At 32.2% G+C, this 22,757-nt stretch overlaps 1 protein-coding gene across 13 annotated transcripts in view; it reads left to right on the top strand.

Moving 5' to 3' along the window:
• CCDC171 (coiled-coil domain containing 171) overlaps nucleotides 1-22,757 on the top strand; it is a 388,533-nt gene that overhangs the window by 173,871 nt on the left and 191,905 nt on the right. For all 13 annotated transcript variants that reach the window (XM_074361538.1, XM_074361540.1, XM_074361545.1 and 10 more), the window contains 2 exons: nucleotides 14,303-14,448; nucleotides 16,466-16,520. In XM_074361538.1, the coding sequence (XP_074217639.1) occupies nucleotides 14,303-14,448; nucleotides 16,466-16,520 (201 nt within the window). The remainder of the gene's footprint in view (nucleotides 1-14,302; nucleotides 14,449-16,465; nucleotides 16,521-22,757) is intronic.

Genomic DNA, 22,757 nt, shown 5'->3' with positions numbered 1-22,757 from the left:
GAAAATCATTTGTCTGTAAAGAATGTGGATTTAGGGCTTCTATGTATGTCATAGTTAAAAGTCATACAAAGAGGCATCTTTAATTATGAAGGGAGTTTGACAAAATCCTCTGAATCAGATGGATAAGTATTATGATATGACTGTTAGCATAAGAAATGCTAAGGCTCTTGGTACTTATTCTCTGAAAGGGAAACAAATCATTGAAATACATGAAGTAAATAAAATAAATGATAGTGATTAAATTTAACTGAATATGACATATAACTCTATATATAGGTACTTTTTCTATAAAGGGTTATAAGTAATTCTCTACCCTTTGTTTAGTAGAGTACATTAAAGAATCAATTTCAATTACTATTTTTATGATATGTTGTATATAAATTTAAACTAAGATTTTGTGATGAAATTTGATCTTAAGAGTTGTGTCTATTGCAATTTTTTGGTTAGAAATAGTTTATACATATTATGTTGAAAATAGTGGAAAAATATTACTAAGAGTATTTGTTACCATTTTGATGTATGCCTTTCAAAATTTTAAATGTATATATTTGTATATTTAAATGTATATATCATATATATATTTTAAAATATGGTATCATGCTTTACATTTGTTACATGTTTTCTCAGATCTTTTAGAATGAAAAGTGCTAATTAAAATATGCATCTATAAGTTAGGGAAGGCTTTGGAAGAAAAAAATTTCTTATGAATTATAGCTGTATAGATAAATGTATTTTAATTTATAGTATGCAAATGCAATATTTTTCTGTAAGATAGCAATATACATTTATCATATCTTTGTACTGACTAAAAATCAAATAATGTGCTATGGTTTTTATTATTTAGTTATGATTAATTTCTTCTACAGATGATCCAGTATTAAGTCAGGCTAGAAAATGATTTTCTAAAGTGTCCACAGATGATTTCATAGCTATATAAGTTCTAGAGTAAATTGCCAAATGTGGGAATAAAATTGTATCAGTCAGTATACTGTGCATAATGTTGTAGTAACAAATGACTCCAAAATTTCAGTGGCCTTACAAGTGACTTCTCACATGTCATACGTACTCACTGTGGGTCAGCTGTGCTTCTGCTCCATGGGTTCCTCACTTTATGAGTAAGGCTGATACAGCAGCCCCTATCTTGGACATTGTTGGTCTCATCGTAAGTGTTTCTAGATAGGACATTGCTGGTCTTATGTCTGCTAAGAGGTGAAATTGTTTTAAATTCTGCCCACATTTCATTGACCAAAGAAAATAACTTGGATGCTCTTGATTCTGACAAGACAGGGAATATATCATCTTCTTTCCAGAAGAGGAGCCATCTAGTTACGTGATCATGCTGGATGTCAATGAGACAGGAAAGTATACTTTCCTCTCAGGGAGGTGGAACAAATGCAATCCACTGGCATAACTAATTTTTTTTTAACTTTATAAAATACAGAAAAGATAAAGAATCTGTTTTCCAGTTAGCTATATTGACCAAATTTTGTGTAACTTTGTATTTTAACATTTGTAACTCTTTTCCTCTAGTTGGTTAGGAGCACTGAAAACAGGGAGCCTTATGTCTGGTTGGTATTTTTCACTCTTGCTATAGAGTTCTTATTAGTATAAAAACATTGTTCAACATGTTATTCTATTTTTCTTTAGATGAACTTGAATGTTCTAGACTATTTATAGACTCTGTTAACCATATTTCAAAAAAGCATTTTCTAGGCTCCAGAAGCCTTCTGCTTGGCATTTCAAGGAGTCACCACTAGATGGTGATCTTGCTCATTTAGAAGGCTAGAACAGCTGTGTGTTTTTCTTCAGGTGAATGGGTTGGTTACAGAGGGACCAGAAATGTAAACCATACTAATGTTATGGGAAGCTCTTTATAATCAAAACGGTACTGTTTATTTTGTGTGTGTGGGTGTGTGTGTGTGTTTGTGTACACATGCATATCATCACGCAGGAAAATTCCATTTGAAGCAAAGGTACAAAATAATGTTTTGCTATATTAAGTTACTTCCTTAGAATATAGGTATTTCCAAACATTACCCAAACAAACATGAAAGTTTTCCTAAGCACAGTTTCTTAAGAACTTGTCCTGAGCTTTGGGTCTGTCTGACTGCTTTTTCCTAATACTTTGTTTGAATTTACTAGCTGTTGCTGAAATTGTGGTTGTTTTAGATGTGAGTCTTCATCTTTGTTTTAGCAACCTATATGTTACTTAGCCTCAATCTCTTTTTCTGTAATTAATAGGAGTGAATAGGGATTAAAGATTTTATATTTCATTCAGGTGTGTTAAAAAATAACTTCCATGATTCATTTATCACATGATGGGAAAGCTGGTACCAACCATTGTAGTTATTTTAAAACCTTACATAATGGTTATTGCCAGTAGTAACTTCGTTCTAACCTTTTCTCTTTAAAAGAACCTAACATAATAATCAGTTTATTATTGGTAAAATCTAAAAACATGTTTGAAACTATAGACCAAATAGTTTAGTTCTCCTTAAAAAATCACTAACTTCAATTGTTAGTCCACTTTTGGTGCTCCTATAATAGTATATTCTTTTCATCATGTATTTCTGTTGTAACTCTAAATTTATGGCTCTTTGTCACATGATTCAAAAAAACTTACAGGATTTCATGTAGTTATTAGTAGAAATAGAAAACATATGCCTAGGATGCTGCATTTATATAAAGTAAATATTTAACGTATACTCTCTGCTTGGGTAATGTGAAAGTGAATTTGAGGTAATACTCTTTAGTACACTAAGAAAAATGATGTTAGAAGCCAGTTCTTTCTAAAATCCCTTTTTATCTAGTATATTAGTGAATCTTGATACTCAAAGGTGAAATCTTATTAAAGCTTCGCTAGAGTCCAGCTGAAGATGTAAATGGGTGATTGCAGTATGGCCAAAATGGTGTCTTGTGTTCATTCTAATTTGGCAGTTATAGTTTGTTAATACGATCCCTGAGACAGAGATCAGAGGATGCTGCTGTGTGGCTGGGAATCCTTCAGCAGCTTTCCGTGGCTTTCTGTGACAATAGTTGGCAAGTATTTAGCCATAGAATCTGTGAACAAAATCTCATACAAAAGCTTATTGAGAATATTAAAGCACATTCTGGTTGAAAGGAGGCTGGGAGTTAGGAGTCCACTAATTCATGCGTTCTCCCTGAGAGATCTTTTTTGGGGGGCATGGTAATTAGGTACATTTATTTATTTATTTATTTTATTTATTTCAGTACCTCATGCGTGCTAGGCATGGACTCTACCACTGAGCTATACACTCCCCATCACTGATGCAACTTTGTGGAGTACTTATAAAATCGTTTACAAGGAAAAGTCTAGCTTTCTGACCATATCTAGCCTATATGTACCTTTCTAGTCTTTTCTTCTACCATTCTTAATAGCTCCTTATCTTCAGCCGTAACTTACCTCTTGGATTTCTCAGAACATGCCATTTTATTTTTCTGAGAATGCTCTTCACAACACTGGTCACCTAGCTTTAATACAAGCTGCTTTTAAACCACACCTTTTTAGATAGGAAGTCTTTTCCAAGAGGAGTATATTCTTAGTATTTATTAATTTACATGTCATACTGCTGGTTTTGAACTCTGGCTCTGTGTAATCTGGGCAGGTTACTTGAACTCTATGCTTCAGTTTCCTCGTTTGTAAAATGGAAATAATAGTAGTATTTGCCTCATAGAGTCATTATGAGGACTAATTGTGTTAATGTCTGGCATAAAGTAAGTATTTAAGAAGTGTTAGCTATTACTACTACTACTACTACTACCACTACTACTACTACTACTACTACTACTACTACTACTACTACTACTACTACTATTTTTGGCTTCGACATGGATAGGCATACAGTAAATGTATGCTGAGTGAATAAATAAATACAGTAGAGTCACATCCTATGTTGAGGTTGGTTTTAGGATGAGCCTATGAGGCAAAAATCTTGTATAGCCAAAAGTAACTTTAAGAAGCCCTTAGGGAAATCTAATGGAATGTTTGAAGTTATTAGTGGAAAAATGATTAAGCCACTTGATTTTTTAGCCCCTTTCAGTCTACCCAATTCAATAAACTGTTCCTATTTGTTTTTATTTCTTTAAAACATCACTTCTTGACGGGCCAAATTAGAGATGCCATATTCTAGACAAATCCAAAACAGCCAGGTTTTCTTCCAGGCTGGGCTATGTTACCATTTCTTTAGTTGGACATCAAATAAAGAAGTTGGTTTGCATTCAAGGGCCAAATTAGATGAAGGTACATTTTTTTATACAGGAGAACTGGTCCCACTTTTACCTACTTGTTAGAGTGTTTGCAGTAGTAGGGATACTGGGAAGTGAGGGCATCCAGGTGAAACAGCAGGTTTTGTTGTAGCTGCTGTGTGCTTTGTTCGTGTCACCTGTCACAGTCTTGCTGTGGATAAATGGTGATGACCTGGAGGAGAATCAGAACTATGGTCTTTGAGTTGCTGATCTCTCTTTCAGTTCCCTTCCTATCCCCTATCTCCTCTCCCTTATCCCTTTCAGAGTAAACATAATAGAATGATTTAAGCCAAATGCAAGTCTATTTTATATCTCAGATTAACAAATTTCAGTGCTAATTACTAATTCTTCTATTACTATAACATAATATGATCTATATGGTGGCAGTTCTTTAAGGGTGGTATTTTTGGATTAAATTAGGCACAAAGTGTCTTATGTTTAAGTCTTTAAGCCATTTTGGGTTTATTTTTGTGTATGGTGTGAGGGAGTATTCTAACTTCATTGATTTACACTATAAACCTCTTAGAAGAAAACATAGGCAAAACATTATCTGACATAAATCTTAGCAATGTTCTCCTAGGGCCATCTACCCAGGCAATAGAAATAAAAGCAAAAATAAACAATTGGGACCTAACTAAACTGATAAGCTTTTGCACAGCAAAGGAAACCATAAGCAAAACAAAAGATAACCTGTGGAATGGGAGAAAATATTTGCAAAAGATGAGACTGACAAGGGCTTAATTTCCAGAATATATAAGCAGCTCATATGACTTCATAACAAAAAAACAAAAACCCAATCCAAAAATGGGCGGAAGACCTAAACAAGCAATTCTCCAGTGAAGACATGCAAATGGCCAATAGGCACATGAAAAAATGCTTAGTATTGCTAATTATCAGAGAAACAGAAATCAAAACTACAATGAGGTGTCACCTCACACCAGTCAGAATGGCCATCATTCTAAAGTCTACAAAGGATAAATGCTGGAGAGGACATGGAGAAATGGGAACCCTCCTACACTGCTGGTGGGAATCTAGTTTGGTGCAGCCATTGTGGAAAACAGCTTGCAGATTCCTCAAAAGACTTAAAATAGACTCACCATATGATCCAGCAATCCCACTCCTGGGCATATATCCAGAGGGAAAAGGCACAAAGATACATGCACCCCAATGTTTGTAGCAGCACTGTTTACAATAGCCAAGACATGGAAGCAATCTAAACATTCATCAACAGATGACTGGATAAAGAAGTTGTGGTGTATTTATACAATGGAATACTACTCAGCCGTAAAAGAATGAAATAATGCCGTTTGCAGCAACATGGATGGACCTGGAGATTGTCATTCTAAGTGAAGTAAGCCAGAAAGAGAAAGAAAAATACCATATGATATCACTTATATGTGGAATCTAACAACAACAAAAAAAGAGACACAAATGAACTTATTTACAAAACAGAAACAGACTCACAGACATAGAAAACAAACATGGTTACTGGAGGGGAAAAGGGTGGGTAGGGATAAATTGGGAGTTTGAGATTTGCAGATACTAACTAATATATATATAAAATAGATAAACAGCAAGTTCATACTACATAGCACAGAAAACCATATTCAGTATCTTTTAGTAACTTACAGTGAAAAAATATGAAAATGAATGTATGTATGTTCATGTATGACTGAAGCATTCTGCTGTACACCAGAAATTAACACAACATTGTAAACTGACTATACTTCAATTTTATATATATATATATACACACAAATTTTTAAAAATTAGGCACAAAGATGGTATTTCACATAGGAGTTAAGATCTCCTTGACAGGAAGATTTAGGTACAAGTGCTGATATTATAGAGCTTGATATACTGTTGTGATAGCGTGGAGCTCCTATAATAAATATTTTAAAAGTTGAGGTTATACTAGGCAACCAAATATCAAGGTCTGCAGGGAAAGTTCAATGCTATTGTTGCAGACTTATAAAGGAAAGAGACATAGAGAACTTCATTGCTTTTTGAAAGGTTAAAAAAAACCAGCAACCCAATGTGGCCTGAATTATATAAAGTTCTGTACTGCAATGGCATGCTGTATAATTCATCCTTACCATGGCAAGTATTTATTTCTTATTTCATTAGTAATCAGCGTTTAACAAATGATGACAGTGATCCTGCTTTTACAGAGGGAATCTTGAACTGTACATGCTTTGATTTTTGATGTTGAAAGTGTGCCATATGTAACATTAAAGTCCTTTTTGGAGTTTATTTCAATATAAATAGAAAGCAGACATTTAAATAAATTGAATTACCTTATTCTGACCTTAACAAGAACTTGATAAATAGGTGAACTATTGTTTTTACATTTCCATGGGTTTTCCCCAGTTAGTAGACTTTTTGGACAATCTGAAGAGTTGGTTACTAATATTGCGGTGTGGGATTAAGAATAAAGTATTATACACATAGATACAGAGAACAGAGTATGGTTACCAGAGGGGAAGGGAGGTGGGGGGAAGGTGAAATTGTTAAAGGGGTCAACTGTATCTTGATGGATGGAAATGAAACTTTGGATGGTGAGCGCACTGAAGTGTATATAGATATCTTCATAAAATGTACACGTGAAACTTATATAGTGTTATACAACAATGTTACCTCAATTAAAAAAAAAAAGAGTAAGGGTTTAGCTGTAGAAGACTTGGGCTCACATTTTGGCATAAACCCAGTTAGTAGTTACATGGCCTTGGAACGTTACTTAACTTTCCTGGTTCTTAGTTTCCTTGCATGTAAAATAGGAACGATAATGCGATCTACCTCATTGGACTATGAAGAATCAAAGGAGTTAATAAATGTAACTATAAAATGCTTGTATAATGATGTGAATATGGTTTTAAAAAATAATATGGTTCAGTTGTTACTCAAGCTATTTTTTTCCCCCAGGATTTTGGAATAATAAATTAAAACAGCAAACATTTATTGAACACTTACAGTATGACAAGCATGGTTTGACAACAGGCCTAGTGCCTTCATACAAAGATGGAATGTGTCAGATAGAGAAAGGTAGAAAATGTTTGTGGTTCAGAATTTGTCCCCTCTAAAATTAAGAAAGAAATCAGAGGTGAAATACTTAATACAAAAAATTTATCCAGTGAATAAATTTTTTTAAGAATAAACTTTTTGTTTTTTCTTCATTTAAGTCTAAAAGAACCTGTTTATTTTTCTAATTTAGATTTGACTTCAGATTCTCAAATAATTGATTTTTACTCAACTGATATTTACTTTTATTAGTATTATTTAATATGCTATTTAATATATAGCATATTCAAGGGTTCAAGATAGTCATTTAAATTCTGTAGTACAATAGAAATAAATGTGAAGGTATTTTAATTATTATATAGGATTGTCTACCCCATTATTCAGTTATATCACAAAAAGAATTCTTGAAATTGAAACATTTTTCCTTCAGTAAGTTCCTTTTATTTAAATGTCAGGATCCCAGCTATATGAACCCTTTATAAATTATTCGTATTTTCTCAATTGTTAGTAGACAGTTGTTTTAGGTAATTCTCTAATGATTTTAAAACAGCAGTTAAATTGTAAATGATATTTTTCTGCAGCCTAATTCATAGCTTGGCTCATTTAAAATATTGCTGGGGAATTCTGCAGTTTTTTGGACCAACACATAGCTAGGGCTGTCAGCTAGGGGAAGCTTTTGGAACCTGCCGAGTAGTCTGTAGCTGATAAAGTCTAACAGAGGGACTTAGGGTATTTCATCGCTTCACTTCTTAGGTATTGGCCGAGAGAACTTAGAGGTCATGTAAGAGCTGATTTTATTATAGCAGCATCATGATGGTTGTCACCTGCAGCTAGTTTCTGTCACCTAAGGTCTATAGTCCAGCCAAATGCAGCTTGTTTTACACTCTGAGAAAACATTACTGCCACATCACTGCTTACATGCCATGTGTCACAGTAAGTCTAACTACCGCTTGTCTATTCTGTACTTAGGTTCTGAGTGTTTTCCAGCTGAGAGGGCTCTCATAATTCTCTTTATTATCCCCCCTTTTTTGTCATTTAAAAATGTCTTTTAACTATTTCTCTCTCAGTTTACCTCATTATTATCTAACACGTTTAGCCTGCCAGAGTTTTTAGTACGTATGTGAGGCTTGGAACAAACAGCGTTAAATACATTTTTGACACTTTTCTGAGGTTCCTTTTATTTTCACTATATTTTACTATTGATCACTTTCAGTTAGTTTACTGAAAAGGATTAACTTTTTTCCTTTTATGTTGATGGAATTTAGGAGGACATTTTCAAGAGAACATGGGAGAATATGGTACCAATAATCACAAAGCATCATACAGCAAAATCTTATAGCATACTTTGAAATTTTAAAGGTGAATTTTCACTGCTCGTCTGCTTTGGTTTTTGATAATCATCTACCATGTGGCCTATTTATAAAAGTGACTTATCTTACACTTGTTTTTCTCAATGTTCTTTTATCTTTTTCATGTGCAATAGAAATAGTTCTTTTTAAAATTATGTATGTTTATTATATATGTGTGTATATATAAATGATGATGTAGAAATAATATAGAAACTTATACGTTGCCACATATAGATAGGGATTTAAAGAAGACTAATGACACTACATGTAGAAGTATAAATATTGCATTAATTATACATACTCAATTTCTGTAGCCTTTTACAGTTTGTAGGACACTTTCACATCTGTTGTCTTACTAGACTTGTGAGTTCTAACTAGAGCTGTCATTTATTCAACCCCAAAGTGGGTTAATTATTTGATCTTTAACTTCAGTTTGTTAATGTCACTTATGTTTTGTATAGGATTATTATTGGAGAGCAATAAAAGTCAATGTCCCTAAGGAAGATAACTTAAAATTACAGAACTTTGAATTAAAATCATCCATATAAAATATAGAATACCACGACTGAAATTTACTCATGTATTAATTTTACCCCATATTACCATCTTTTACTATTATATATTTATTGTGATTTCTCTAATTGCTTATCTCACAGATTTTTCAAACTTTATTGTAAAATATGTTATTCTTTAGTTTCATCCCTAACTTGCGTACCCAATTGCAAATTTGATGGTTGTATCATTTTAAATTTATACTTTCTATGGCAATGTAGATAGTTTGATCCACCCAGCAGCTACTCAGTTCTTGATTAGTATAACTTGCTTGTTGTCACGTTATAATGGTAGGGCTGAGGACAGTGCCATTTCCTTTTCCAACATTAGTTTTAGTACCCTGAGATGTTTTGCCTGATTTATCACAATCTAGGAATGTTTATTCAAAAGTTGCAGTCAGACAGTAGTAAAGTTTTAGAAAAAAATGTTATAGATTTTTTTTTCCTGACCTAGGAAATGTGGCTTAGTTCTTTATAACACTTGGGTGGTTGTCTTGCCTTTCATTTTGTATGACTAACTTTTATTCCAAATTGAATAAGCCATTAGCTTTTAGTCTGTAGGAATGTGGATCCATAGATATTTCCCATTAGACAAAAGAAAAATCTATAGAAGTGGTATCTCCTGGGGCTTGGTCTTCCTAGCTGGCCTAATGGTCTACAGCAGTGCAGTACTGTACCCTTATGAGAAAGAACTATGTTGGATGATCCCTTAACTTCCAGAAATAATCATTGGACAGCTGTGCACATTTTTTCAGATAATTTTAACTTTTGTATTAAACACCACACTTATTAATCAGATATTCTGGTTTAGGGAATTCATGTTATAAATTTTACACTTTGAAACTATTACTGAACAACATAATAAACCTTGTATATCTTGTGTCATTTAAAATTAGGGTTTGCTGAAATAATGAGACATACTATATTTAGGTAGCCATATTGTTTTGATAAGTTTTTTTTTTTTTTAATGAACTTCTCTTCAAAAAGAGACCTCCACTGGTGATGGTTGTGCAACTCTGTGAATAGTAAAACCCACCGAATTGTACACTTTAAAAGTGTGAATTATATCTCAATAAAGCTGTTACTTAAAAATTCCACTGCACAAAATGTTTTCATAGGTGCAAAGTAATAGAATTTCAATTTATATTCACAATTAACTTTTTAAAAATTGTTAGCGTTAATAAACTTTTAAAGCTTTAGAAATATGAAATTATGTATGACTTAAGAAAATAATTTGTGTTTTTATGCAATAGTAACACGTTTATTATAGAAACTTCAGAAACTATAGATAAGAAAAAAGAAATTTAAAAAATGTGTGTGTAGTTTAAAATTCACATCTATCCTATAGTCTGTCCCTAAGCTTCCTCTGTGCTTAACTACTTCCTTGGTATCCATGCTTTTCCTGCCAGCTTTCATTAATAGCAAATAGCTTTTCATGACCATCTTAGGAAAACAACCAGATGTAAAAATATCTTCTTACTAGAGGAGTTCAGTGAAAACATTGGCTTTTTTCCTGGACTATGAGAGGTGTAAATGAAAATGAGCAATGACATTATTATCTAAAAAGAAATTAAATAAATATATTGCAGAATAGCTTCTGAAATACATTCAGCTTGGGATTTTGTTGTAAAACTTTGCTTTAAGACATTTTGGATTTGAAGTGGAAACTTGGAATCGTTGATAAATAATTTTGTGGTACTGGTACTTGTGTCGGTGGAATATTTTCTGTCTTTTAAAAAACTCCTGTTATCATATTTAGCATTAACTTTCTAACAGCTGAAATTGTTCACAACACAGTTTAAAGATAAATGCAGTATCAGTCTTTGAATATTTTTTTTTTGGTAAATATTAAGACCTGAGTACAAAATGAGGGCTGTATTGTGGATTAAGTGAAATATCTCAAGGCTGTGCTGTTCTGATAACTGAACCTGAAGTGACCTTTCTCAGACACAATTACAGAGCTGTATGTTTTTCCTTTAATTTCATCAGGGGTTTAATTAGTATACAAATAAAACTTCCCTTATCTTCCTTTCTACCTAATTGGCTTGTCTTCGCTTGTATATGAAGTATGTGAAAGTGGGCTGTAATTAGGGTGACCGTGTTAACCTTTTTTCCTCAAATGTACTGTTGCCTAAAGGCCTCAAGGCCTAAAAACAGTGCTTTGGATTATTGGTTTGCAATCACTATGGCTGTCCCATAGGTTTTCTCATGAGCAGAAGGGCTTTGGGTGCTGCAGGTTCCCACTGCTTAACAGGATCTTCATTCTTCTCCCCACTAAATGTTTATTGATTATCTTGCTGTTCCAGGCTCAGCCTCCAACAACTTAATATCAGGTGACAGTCAGGAGAGTTCTCCAAGTAATTAGAGTTGAGCATTGGGGGAACAATTAGGAGCAGAGTTATTAAACTTGATTTATCCTATTCTCTCCTGAACAGTTTCTTGGATATCAGAACATCACACTTTCACAATCTACCCTGGTTGAGAAATTAGTGGCTAACCTGCTGCTTATCATTGTTGCCTTGCTGCCTAGAGGCACACCCTCTTGGTTTCAGTCATTCGGTTGGAAATATTAGAGTCCATAAAGTTTATCATGGGTTTTAATTAGATAAATCTGAACAGGAGAAAAGACAAGCTGGACTTAAAATTTTATATGTATGTATAATATATATTATATATGGTGTAGGTACATAAGTATATTCATGGGACATATATACACATGCACAGACACATATGTAAATAGGTTTTTCTTTCTTTAAAGCTCAATGTTAGGATTTTTAAAGATTGTACTTTTGTCCTCAAAGACAAAAACAGTGAATATCAGGGAAAAAACATATTATTGAATCACTTTCTATGTCTTGGTGTTTTGCACACATCACGACAAACCTTAGGATCCATTGATGAGTAATGCTCCATTGTGGTGTCCCTCAGTTCTTTAAAATGAGAATTTTGTGTCTATAAGTTATATAACTGTGATTATTCTTTTTTCAAAAACTCTATTATCTCTTCATTTTCACAGTAAGGAATTGTGATCCATATCACTTTATTTATACCACTTTTTATCTGTTTCCCATAATTTTTCTTAGAATAGGCTATTCAGCTATGCTTCTGAAATAATGCAAGCGTTAGGAGAGTTTGGTGGCTCCCTGCCATTGCCCCCTGAGAGGTTAAAATGAAGGCCAACAGAAACAAGGAGATTTAGATATACAGTAGAAATTCTAATTCTATGAGTTGTATCTTCTTTGGAAGGATATCAGAATTGCTGAAAAGTCAAGTGTAGTTTTTCAGTGATTCTAGGGTGATGGGTTCTCTCAGATTGGACTAGTGAGCGTCAGTCTGGGCAAGGCTGGAGTCAGTATCCTGAATATCCCTCACTGATAGACACCTCTAGTCATAAGAATTACTGAGCAAGAGAATTTGAATGGATTGGCACAAATCTATTATTTCTGTTGGAAAAAGAACTCAAGCTTTATGTGTAACTGGTGGTGGATCATTAATTTTATCTTCAGATCTGAAAAATAGCATTTTTTATTGCCTAAAATCTGTCAGAAATAGTGGCTTTAAAAGTACTCAGATGGGTTTTATGTTTTAAAGAAAGAAATCTCATGGTACTTCAGTGTCTTTAAATATCTTAACATTGGCGCAAAATAAGTAGATTTACTTTAGCATGACTTTTAAAATCTATTCTTTGATGTCTTTTTAAAGTTTGTTTGAATCAGTGACTATTTACATAGTGGGATGTTCTTGAAGATCTGTTAATACTAAAGATTTAAAATAAAATATAATATCTAATAAGTGGTCATAGTTTGTTTATTTTTATTTTTTAACTTGTGTTTGTCTGACAGCAACTTGATTGTTTGAAAAGTGAAATACTGAATTAAAGTTTTTTTAGCATTTAAAAATAGGTGGTTTGGCTGATGATTACTTTCAATTCACTAGCATTTAGAATGAATTAATTGTTTCAGCTCCATACAGGCATCTTGAATTCTTTATCTATTGTGAGTGCATTGAAATATTATTAGAAGAGTTTTAAACGTGATATTATTGCATTTTGGTTGTTCTTTACTGGTTGTGGATGTTAATGTGTGGCTAAACTCTTAGAAGGAAAAATACTATGTGTATGAAATCAGTTATTTAGCTCACTATCTCACAAACTTAATTGAAAAACTTTGATAAGCTCATAGTCTAGAAATTTAATAGGCAAAGGAATGAGCAGAGTTTTAGTGCTAAGGGATCCTCTGATCCCCATATTATTTTACATCCTAAAATTTAAAGTAAAGTCTAGAAAATACTCCTTTAACCTAAGAGTGTCTGATTCTAAGACCTTTAGCCTCAAAGTTCCAAGATGAAGGTATACCCTTGCATCTTGAAATTTTTGTGCTAAGTGAATATTTCAGATTAAAGCACATAGCAAATATCAGTCGACAGATTTTATCCTTCTATGACTAGGAAAGTATTTATGGAACATAATTCCAAATGCAAGTATTATTTGTATCTCTATTGAAACATGTTGATCACATTTGTGTTGTTATCTCTGACATGAGAGTTTTTAATGGGAAATAAGTGAATTTTATTTTGGAGTTTAATTTGTTTGTTCACTGAGGTGTCTGTGACAACCTAACTATTATAGACACATTTATAAAGACAGTACTGGCACTTTAAATCTTGGGTTCCCCATCCTCTTATAGGTATCCTAATCCACCGTCCTCTCAATCACACATACACTTTGGGCATATGATAATTCTTGCTTTAAATAGACTCTAAATTTCATGTTCTTTTACCATTGAAATCTTTAGTTTTTCATCATTAAAAGAAAGTGCAACCTGAGGTTTTTATAATTAGATGTTTTTAGTAAGAATAGAATGTATTTGCCTTGCAGTATTTTAAAAACTAAAATAGAGTTGTTTTTGCAGCTAAACATTTTTCAGAATCATATCAGGTCTATCATTTCTAATTAGTAAGTATGTAAAATTTTTGCAGAAAATTTGTTAAACCTTGATGTGTAATGACCCAAGTCTACTTCTCAGTCAGTCTGTATCCTTCTTTGTTTAATAGCCTATGGCATAAATTGAAGTTAATTATCAGGGCTGACAAGTAACTCTGTTTTCTGTCTGCTTGCAGAGTCTCTCCGAGGCAAAGATGGAGCTGAGAAGAAAAGATCAATCTCTGCGTCAGCTCAATAGACATCTTACCCAGCTGGAGCAGGACAAGCGTCGACTGGAGGAGAACATCCATGATGCAGAGAGTGCCCTCCGCATGGCAGCCAAGTGAGCATTTGGACCTTGGGGAGATCACTTAAAACAGACAAAAGATCAATTCTTACTTTCATGCTCTGGGTTTTAGCCCTGGATAATACAGTGTTAGAAAACAAAAGTACAGCTGTCTCTCTTTGAAATTCTCTGATATATCCTCAAAAAGGGAAACTCTTAACTCAACATACTAAATGTATATTTTATTGAGAAACCTCAGAAAAGAATAAGTTTCTATATAACCTCTAATTTTGTGTGTATTTTAGTCTCGATTGTAGTATTACATGTTTAAAACAATATTTTCAGTAATATGAGATATAAGACTCTTTAAGTTGTGAATAGTTTCTTCTATCACGTATTTCTCATCTCTTTCTGCCCTACTGCCTCCCAATTTTTGTTCTGCATATATTATAATAGACTAAAATTATTGCAAGTGATTATTTCCATAAAGCAATGTTAGTATATAATCAATATGTGTGTTGTAGCATCTTTTTAAGTGCAATAAAAACATATTGATTGTGGAAAATTCGTTTAATTTTATAGCTTTATATTCAAATATGTTAAATAGGAAAAAAAATATGCAGTTTTCAGAGTGGGCGACTATGTAAATGTGATGAGAGTGTTTTTCCTTTTACCAGGTAATCAAGTTGACATACACTCTGAAGTTCAAATTGAACAGTTCTCTTGGGTATTTTTATTTGTTCCCCACATCAAATTTCATGGAGTACTTTAAGCCAGTCCTTTGTGCAACAGCATGGCTTAAGGAAAATCTATTTATGGATTAAAGAAACATCTAATTTTAATAAACTCAGTGTTTTCTTAATTTGGATTCTAGATTCCTATATTTGTAAATATATGTACATATAAAACTTTTGGAAACAAACTCTCTTATTAAGCATAAATATAAAATATAAATACAGTCTATAAACTAAATCACAGAATGGGCAATCTACAATCCTAGGATGTCCACAGCTTTGTCAGTAGGCTTGGAAAATTGCTCACATATAATTAAAACACTTAGTTTACACAACGCTACAATATTGGCGTGTTTGAAAACCCCAAGTACATTTTTGGAAAATTGTAAAGCTGTATAACATTGTGCCACCACATTAGGTATATGTAATTGTCATTTTTAAAAAATATAACTTTGACTAAATCAACTTTTTGCTGTCATTAATTCAGTCTCAGTTTCCTTCTGTCAAATGAGAATTAATTCAGTCTCAGTTTCCTTCTGTCAAATGAGAATTCTTAGCCTGGATAATTTCTAGTATGTCTCAGAGCACTGAAAATTCCAAGATTAATGAAAACAGGATTATAAAACCTCTAGATTCATACAGTGTCTTCAAAACATTGCTGCTAATTCAAAAATTTGTCATGTCTGTGTTATGTGACCATGGGCACATGCTTTTTATAACACTGAAGAAAGCTAATTTGAAATTTGGAGAGCTAACACATTATTTACAGTTTTCAATTTATAATTCACCATTAAATTTTAGTCTTCAGCATTTTCATCCAAACTTTTAATTTTATTATAAAGGCTAAATTCAATACACAAAGCTATAGAAGAAAATAGGAACTTTGCATATTTCTAGTCAAGGCCATAGAGGGTTTTTGTGTAATTATTATTGCACAAAAAGCCTGTGTAGAAAGGAAAATATTATTTTGCATAGTGTGGCTATTTATATCTCCATTACTAAGATTTCTAAGTCTTTTTCATTAGAAACCAAAAGAATACAAGCTTAGCCTTTTCAGTACATTTTAAATCAATAAGGTAATCATGATTTCTTTTTTCTTTCTTTTCACTCTTTTTTAACTTTGAAGGTATCCTTAAGATATTTTTCTCCCTCTGATTTATGGCAGGCAATATAACTGAAGATAATAGTTAAATGTAGAAATATACCAGTTAGGTTTTACACTTTTAGAAGAAGTACAATGAAGCAACTCTTACTTTTCAATAATAGTGACATACTAAAATGTGTAACAGTTGTAGTAAGGCTTGGGTTTTACTAATACCTTATCTCTAATTTGTTTCTAGAGACAAAGAATGTGTTGCTAATCATATGAGAACAATAGAAAATATGCTTCATAAGGTACTATAATTTTAATTTTTCTTTAGTATTGTTCAACTAGTATTATAACAGTGTTCTCCTAGTCATTAATTTTATTAACCATGAAGTACTTTAATTCATTTTGTAGCTTTTAAGAAGTAAATTAAGAAAAATATCCTTTCAAATGACTGAAAATTTGTATTGTACAATGCTATTTTGCATAATTTTTATCAGAATTCACTTTCTGTCCTTGATAAAACTATGAAAATAGTGGTTTCCCCAAACTGGTATAATTGCACTTGAGTTATTTGTGGTCTTTGCTGACTGGCCCAAAGGTCATTAAGATTCTTACATGTCTCATAATGATAAAATGTTTGACCACATTGTCTAACCTCTCACCACTCTTAGACCTACTATCCTATGTACGTATATAGAGATATAATGTATTGTATTTGACAGTACTCATATACCTTAACTAGGCAGCAATGTTTTTCAAGTTGTAATTTTACCTTCTTGTAAGAATGCATTCCTAAAGTAGAAATGGAATATATTTAATAATAGTCTATTATTTTCAGTTTGATTACTTCTGTATGATAAATTGACTTTTAATTTGTAGTGATGAGTAGCATAATAAGGATATTATGATATAACTAAAATTTTAGTGCATTAAATATTGACTTAATACTGGCTGTGTATTTTGTTATCACTCCAGATTCAAAAATGTCACCTTAATTACTTCATTATTTAAAAGTAGAGAAATACTGTTTATGTGTTTCTGTTATTGTTTGATAGACAATTTGTTGGAAATATAAATACCTCATAGTTTTAAGGTATATGAATTTACAAGTGAATCATATTTAGAATAACTTTGTGAATCTTTTTTTATGTAATATAGTTTGTAAATTACTTAAAATATCTTAAAAACGAATCCTGTTAAGGAGATATTAAATAACATTAGCAAACTAATATTTAATATGTTTTAACATTTTAGAAACACTAAGCCTCTGTATTCTTTGATACTAAAGGTAACTAGCAGTATTTCATATCACCAAAAGCATTCTGAAAAAAAATCTAATACTCTGAGTGCTATTTTTAAGTAATGTTCTTTGAAACTATGATTTCTCCTTCTTCCCATTTAAAAAAGTTTAGCCAGTCAGTGTAGTTTAGGTACAATCACATAAAATCCATATATGCTAGAAATCTGAAATTTGGATTTGTAGGAAAAGAGACATCTTTGATTAGATTTTTTTTGGTGTATGATGAGACTTTGTATAGGAAAAATCAATGATGTCATATATATGGAATACCTTTTTATACCAGTTAATGTTACCTTTGAAATCTAATTGTTTGTCATCTTCCCAGCTAGAGGAAAATAATGTTGGATGTCTGCTGTCTTGAGAATGGACTTTGACATCAGATGAAAACCATCATCAATATGAAATATAAATGTTGTGCCTTACCCTTTCATTATGAGGAATAGCAAAATATATATTTTAAATATAATCAAGACTGATGGTCACAGGGTAGTTATAATCATACAGTTAGTCATTTGCAGTTCTTTTGATTTTTGTGTCATATGGAAAGAAAGATGTCTGTAGAATTGGCCTATAACCACTGTAGATTTACTTTTGCTTTATGGGATTTTTTTTCTCCTTCAGATGTGATAGTTAACTATTTTGATGTATGTCTTTAGAAATTTCTATATGTATAGTGATTTTTAAATTACCAATTACTTTTGAAGCTTGATGTGCAAATTTAGGAAGGGCTAATTGATTATTGGGCTAATTCTCTTTTCTAAGAAGTTTGGGTGAGAAAAATGGGTGATAAGGAAGAGGCCCAGAGAGTCCCTCGGAAGCCCTCGGGAGGTAAAGCCCACCTGTCTTCATGCCAGAGTTTTCAGGCTTATTTTCCAGCCACAGTGGACTATCCAGTGGCATTTTACTATCTTGGAGAAACTATGAGTAGTACAGAAGGAGGGTCCAGACTCTTTCATGGTACAGTAAAAATGATTGTGGTTATATTCAAATTCTTTTAGCTTAGTTTATTCTATGTAGTCAAATTATAGCTATTCATATTTTGTATGTGTTTTCAGGGTATGCACCAGTTATTCTAGAATAAAACTAATTTTTAACCTGCTGAGTTGAATTTTAGTGCTACCTTCTGACACAATCAAATAAAATAATTTACTTTCATGTAGACATTATTTTCTTGTATTTTAAAGAACTTAAACATGTTTGCTTTGAGGAAAAGCAATTACTTTTTTGATATTTGTTAATTTTTTAAATTTGACACATTACATTCACCTTTTTAAATCCTAAAACTGTATTATATATAGCAGTTAACTGTATATTATTTTAAAAATCTCATTTGGGACTGATACTAGTATTTAATAAAGAAGGCCACTCATTTTTCTTTGAAAGATATACTTTTTTTCAAAGAAACAGAAGTTTTATTTTAATTTATTTTATTTTAAAATTTAAATTTTAATTACTTTAAGTAATTTATTTACTTTTTTTCAAAGAAATGGAAGTTTTATTTTATTTTATTTTAATTCAATTAAATTTTAATTCAAGTAAAATAAAACGGCTGTTTTTAAATGTAGGCCAGAAGTTAACTTTTTTTAAAAGAAACTTTTCTGGGCTAATTTCAGGTTATTGGAATTAAGAAAAATAAGACAAAAAGAAAAACAAAATCATCACAACTTTTCATGAAGTGCATTTTTTAAATACACGCACTTCTCTACTTAGTTGAATTCTCAACTACTTTTTGTGTTTTGGAAAAACCATAAGTATTGAACATTTTTTTAAAAATCACCGTTTAAACCATTTTAATATGTGCAATCCAGTGGCTTTCAATACATTTACAGTGTTGTGCAACCATCAAAACTAACTCCAGAATATTTTCATCACCCCAAAAAGAAATCCAGTAACCATTATGCAGTCAGTCCTATATCCCCTTATCCCATTCTGTGGGTTGTCTTTTCACTTTCTTGATAGTGTCCTTTGATGAACAAAAGTTTTTGACTTTGATGAAGTCCAATTTTTTCTTTTGTTGCTCATATATTTTGTCTCATATCTAAGAATGTATTGCCAAATCCAGTATAATGAAGATTTTCCCCTATGTTTTCTTCAAAGAATTTTATAGTGTTAACTCTTATATTTAAGTATTTGGTCCACATTGAATAAATTTTTGTATATGGTATAATGCAAAGGTACATAGTGCTGTATATTTTTAGTTATTTTCTTAGTGATTGCCTTGGGGATTACAATTAACATGTTAATTTATAGCCATCTATTTTGAATTAATACCAATTTGGTTTCAATCGTATGTAAAAATGTTGCTTCTATCATCCCCCTTTATGTTTTTGTCAGAAGTTATGTCTTTGTACATTGTGTGCCCATCAAAATAGTTCATAATTATTGTTTTATGTAGTTGTCTTTTAAATCATATAGCAAAAAAGAGGAATTACAAATCAAAAATACATCAATACTGACTTTTATATTTATGTATGCAGTTTCCTTTACTGGTACTCTTGATTTCTTCTTGTGGGTTTGAGCTACTGTCTAGTGTCCTTTCATTTCAGACTGAAGGACTTTCTTTAGCCTTTATTCTAGAGCAGGACTAGTGGTAAAGTGCACTCTCCCCTTTTTGTTTATCTTGGAATGGCTTAATTTCTCCTTCATTTTGGAAGAATATTTTTGTTAGATATCAAATTCTTGGTTGACAGTTTTGGTTTTTTTTCCAGCACTTTGAATATGTCAACTCCAAAAGTTCTGTTTGGTTTCTTTTTGTGTTTTTAATCTATTTATATTTCTTATTTTGGAAGATGTTGCTCTCATCGTTTCTTTTAACTTTTTAAGCACATTTGAAATAATTGATTTAAGGTTATTGTGTAATAAATCCAATTATTACTAGGCTTTCTTTGGTACAATTCTTACTAATGTCTGTTTCTCTTATGTGTAGGCCATACCTTCTATGTCTTTGCATACTTCATAATTCTATGTTGAAAAGTGGGTATTTTGAATATTACATTGTGACAACTCTAGAAATCAGATTCTTCCCCAACCCTAGTGTTTGCTGTTGCTACTTACTCTAGTGGTTTTTGTTTGCTTAGTGACTTTGTGAACTAATTTTGTAAAGTCTATATTCTTGGTCATGTGTGGCCACTGAAATCTTTGTTTTGTTAACTTAGTGGTCTGCTAGTGTTTCGACAGAGATTTCCTTAAATACTGAAATTCAGGTGCTTTTTCTAGAGTAAGATTTTGCCTGGTTGCTGTAAACTTTCAATTAGTTTCAGAATCCTGAAAAAGTTGATGCTGACAAATTCTGCCATTTATTCACTGCTTTTGTGGAGGGACTGGCTTTTGGAGTTCCTTACTTGGCCTTTTTGCTAACATCACTCTCTAAAATCTGATACTTTTATTTTCCTAATAATTGTACCAGCAGGCTTCTAATACTACTGATAATATATCCTGTCAGGAATTGAAAGTTTTAAAAAACTAAGAGCATCTCCAAACTTGTTGAAGTATTTCTATTGTGAAAAGAAAAGAGAAAGTACAATAATTATACTAAAATAATTTTCAGAGTAGGGTAACAACTGGATGGATAGGATAATGTCTGGATTATTTTGAGTTAGGTATGAGAAAATTAAGTAAGTATTTATTGGATGCTAATAGAGAGATGTCTTGGTTTACTATACCTGGGGGTGAAAATAAATAGATTTAGGTAAAGTTGGAATGTGGGGAAGAATGTGAACATTTTTGTAGTTATTTTAAAATTATTTTTGAATTAGCAGAATGGTTAGATTCTTGAGGCTTTTAGAGATTGCTTGAGTCTTACAAGTTTGGAAGGATTAACTAAAGTGTTTTCTGTGTATAATCATAATGTTCTATGAACTTTAAAGTTACCTCTGAACATTTATGAAAAGTGCCAGATGCCTTTTCAATAAAATGGCTAAAAGATAAAATAGAAAGTCTCAATCCAGAAACCTCAAAAAACTCCGGAATACCTTGCATCTATAAATCCTGTAAATTTATAAGGCTGAAATGACACTATACCAATGACTAGGAAGTCACAGGGGTTTTCAAAAAGCTGACACTCTTTTGGATTTGTTTGTACAATGAAGTTATTTAAAACCTCAAATCCATCATAAACACAGTATTTACTATAAATGATTGAGTCCTACAAATGCTTTTTGAGTGTATATTATGGGCCAGAAATCATACCAGCCTTTGGGGAAACAAACAAGCACACACACAATAACAGCAAATACGTTAATATAGCACATTGTCCTTTTCTTCAAGGTAGAGACACAGTAATTCCAGTATACTATGGTAAATATGCATCCATAAGATGCAGTTTCACATCCATTTAAATAGAGTTATTCATCTATGAGGCATACTTAGAAGACCCAAGGGTTGGCTGGAAATTTCTTAGAAGAAAATGAATGCCTGGATAGGGCTTTGAAGTATGAGGAAAGATGGAAAAGGGATTCCAGCAGAGAGAGTAATGTGTGCAAGTGCATGGAAGCATTAACAGCCAGAAAGCCTCAGTTCAGCATTAAATGCAAGGAGAGTGCAAGAGATGTGGCTGAATGAGGCAGGGGGAGGCCAGGTCATGGAAGGACTTTTTCCTTTTTCCTTTTCTTTCTTTCTTTCTTTCTTTCTTTCTTTCTTTCTTTCTTTCTTTCTTTCTTTCTTTCTTTCTTCCTTTCTTCCTTTCTTCCTTTCTTCCTTTCTTCCTTTCTTCCTTTCTTCCTTTCTTCCTTTCTTTCTTTCTTCCTTTCTTCCTTTCTTCCTTTCTTTTCTTCCTTTCTTTTCTTCCTTTCTTCCTTTCTTCCTTTCTTTTCTTCCTTTCTTTCCTTTCTTTCTTTCTCTTTCTTTCCTTTCCTTTTCTTTCTTTCTTTCCTTCTTTCCTTCTTTCCTTCTTTCTTTCTTTCTTTCTTTCTTTCTTTCTTTCTTTCTTTCTTTCTTTCTTTCTTTCTTTCTTTCTTTCTTTCTCTTTCTTTCCTTTCCTTTCTTTCCTTCCTTTCTTTCCTTCCTTTCTTCCTTTCCTTTCTTCCTTTCCTTTCTTCCTTTCCTCCTTCCTTCCTTCCTTTCTCTTTCTCTCTCTCTTTTTTTTTTTTTTTTTTTTTGCCATTTTAAGAACCTTGGATATTTATAATGGAAGCAATGGAACTAAACTAGGGTTTAAGCTAAGGAGTGACGTGGTGAGATTTCCTTACTGAATTGGGACTCCAGAGGGCAGACTTGCAGACTGGAAATAGTAAGAAATGAAGGT

Source organism: Camelus bactrianus, chromosome 4 (genome assembly GCF_048773025.1).
Source record: "Camelus bactrianus isolate YW-2024 breed Bactrian camel chromosome 4, ASM4877302v1, whole genome shotgun sequence".
NCBI classification, from domain to species: domain Eukaryota; kingdom Metazoa; phylum Chordata; class Mammalia; order Artiodactyla; family Camelidae; genus Camelus; species Camelus bactrianus.
Note: the sequence above shows the minus strand (reverse complement) of the source record. Positions and strands in the feature narration are given on the sequence as shown.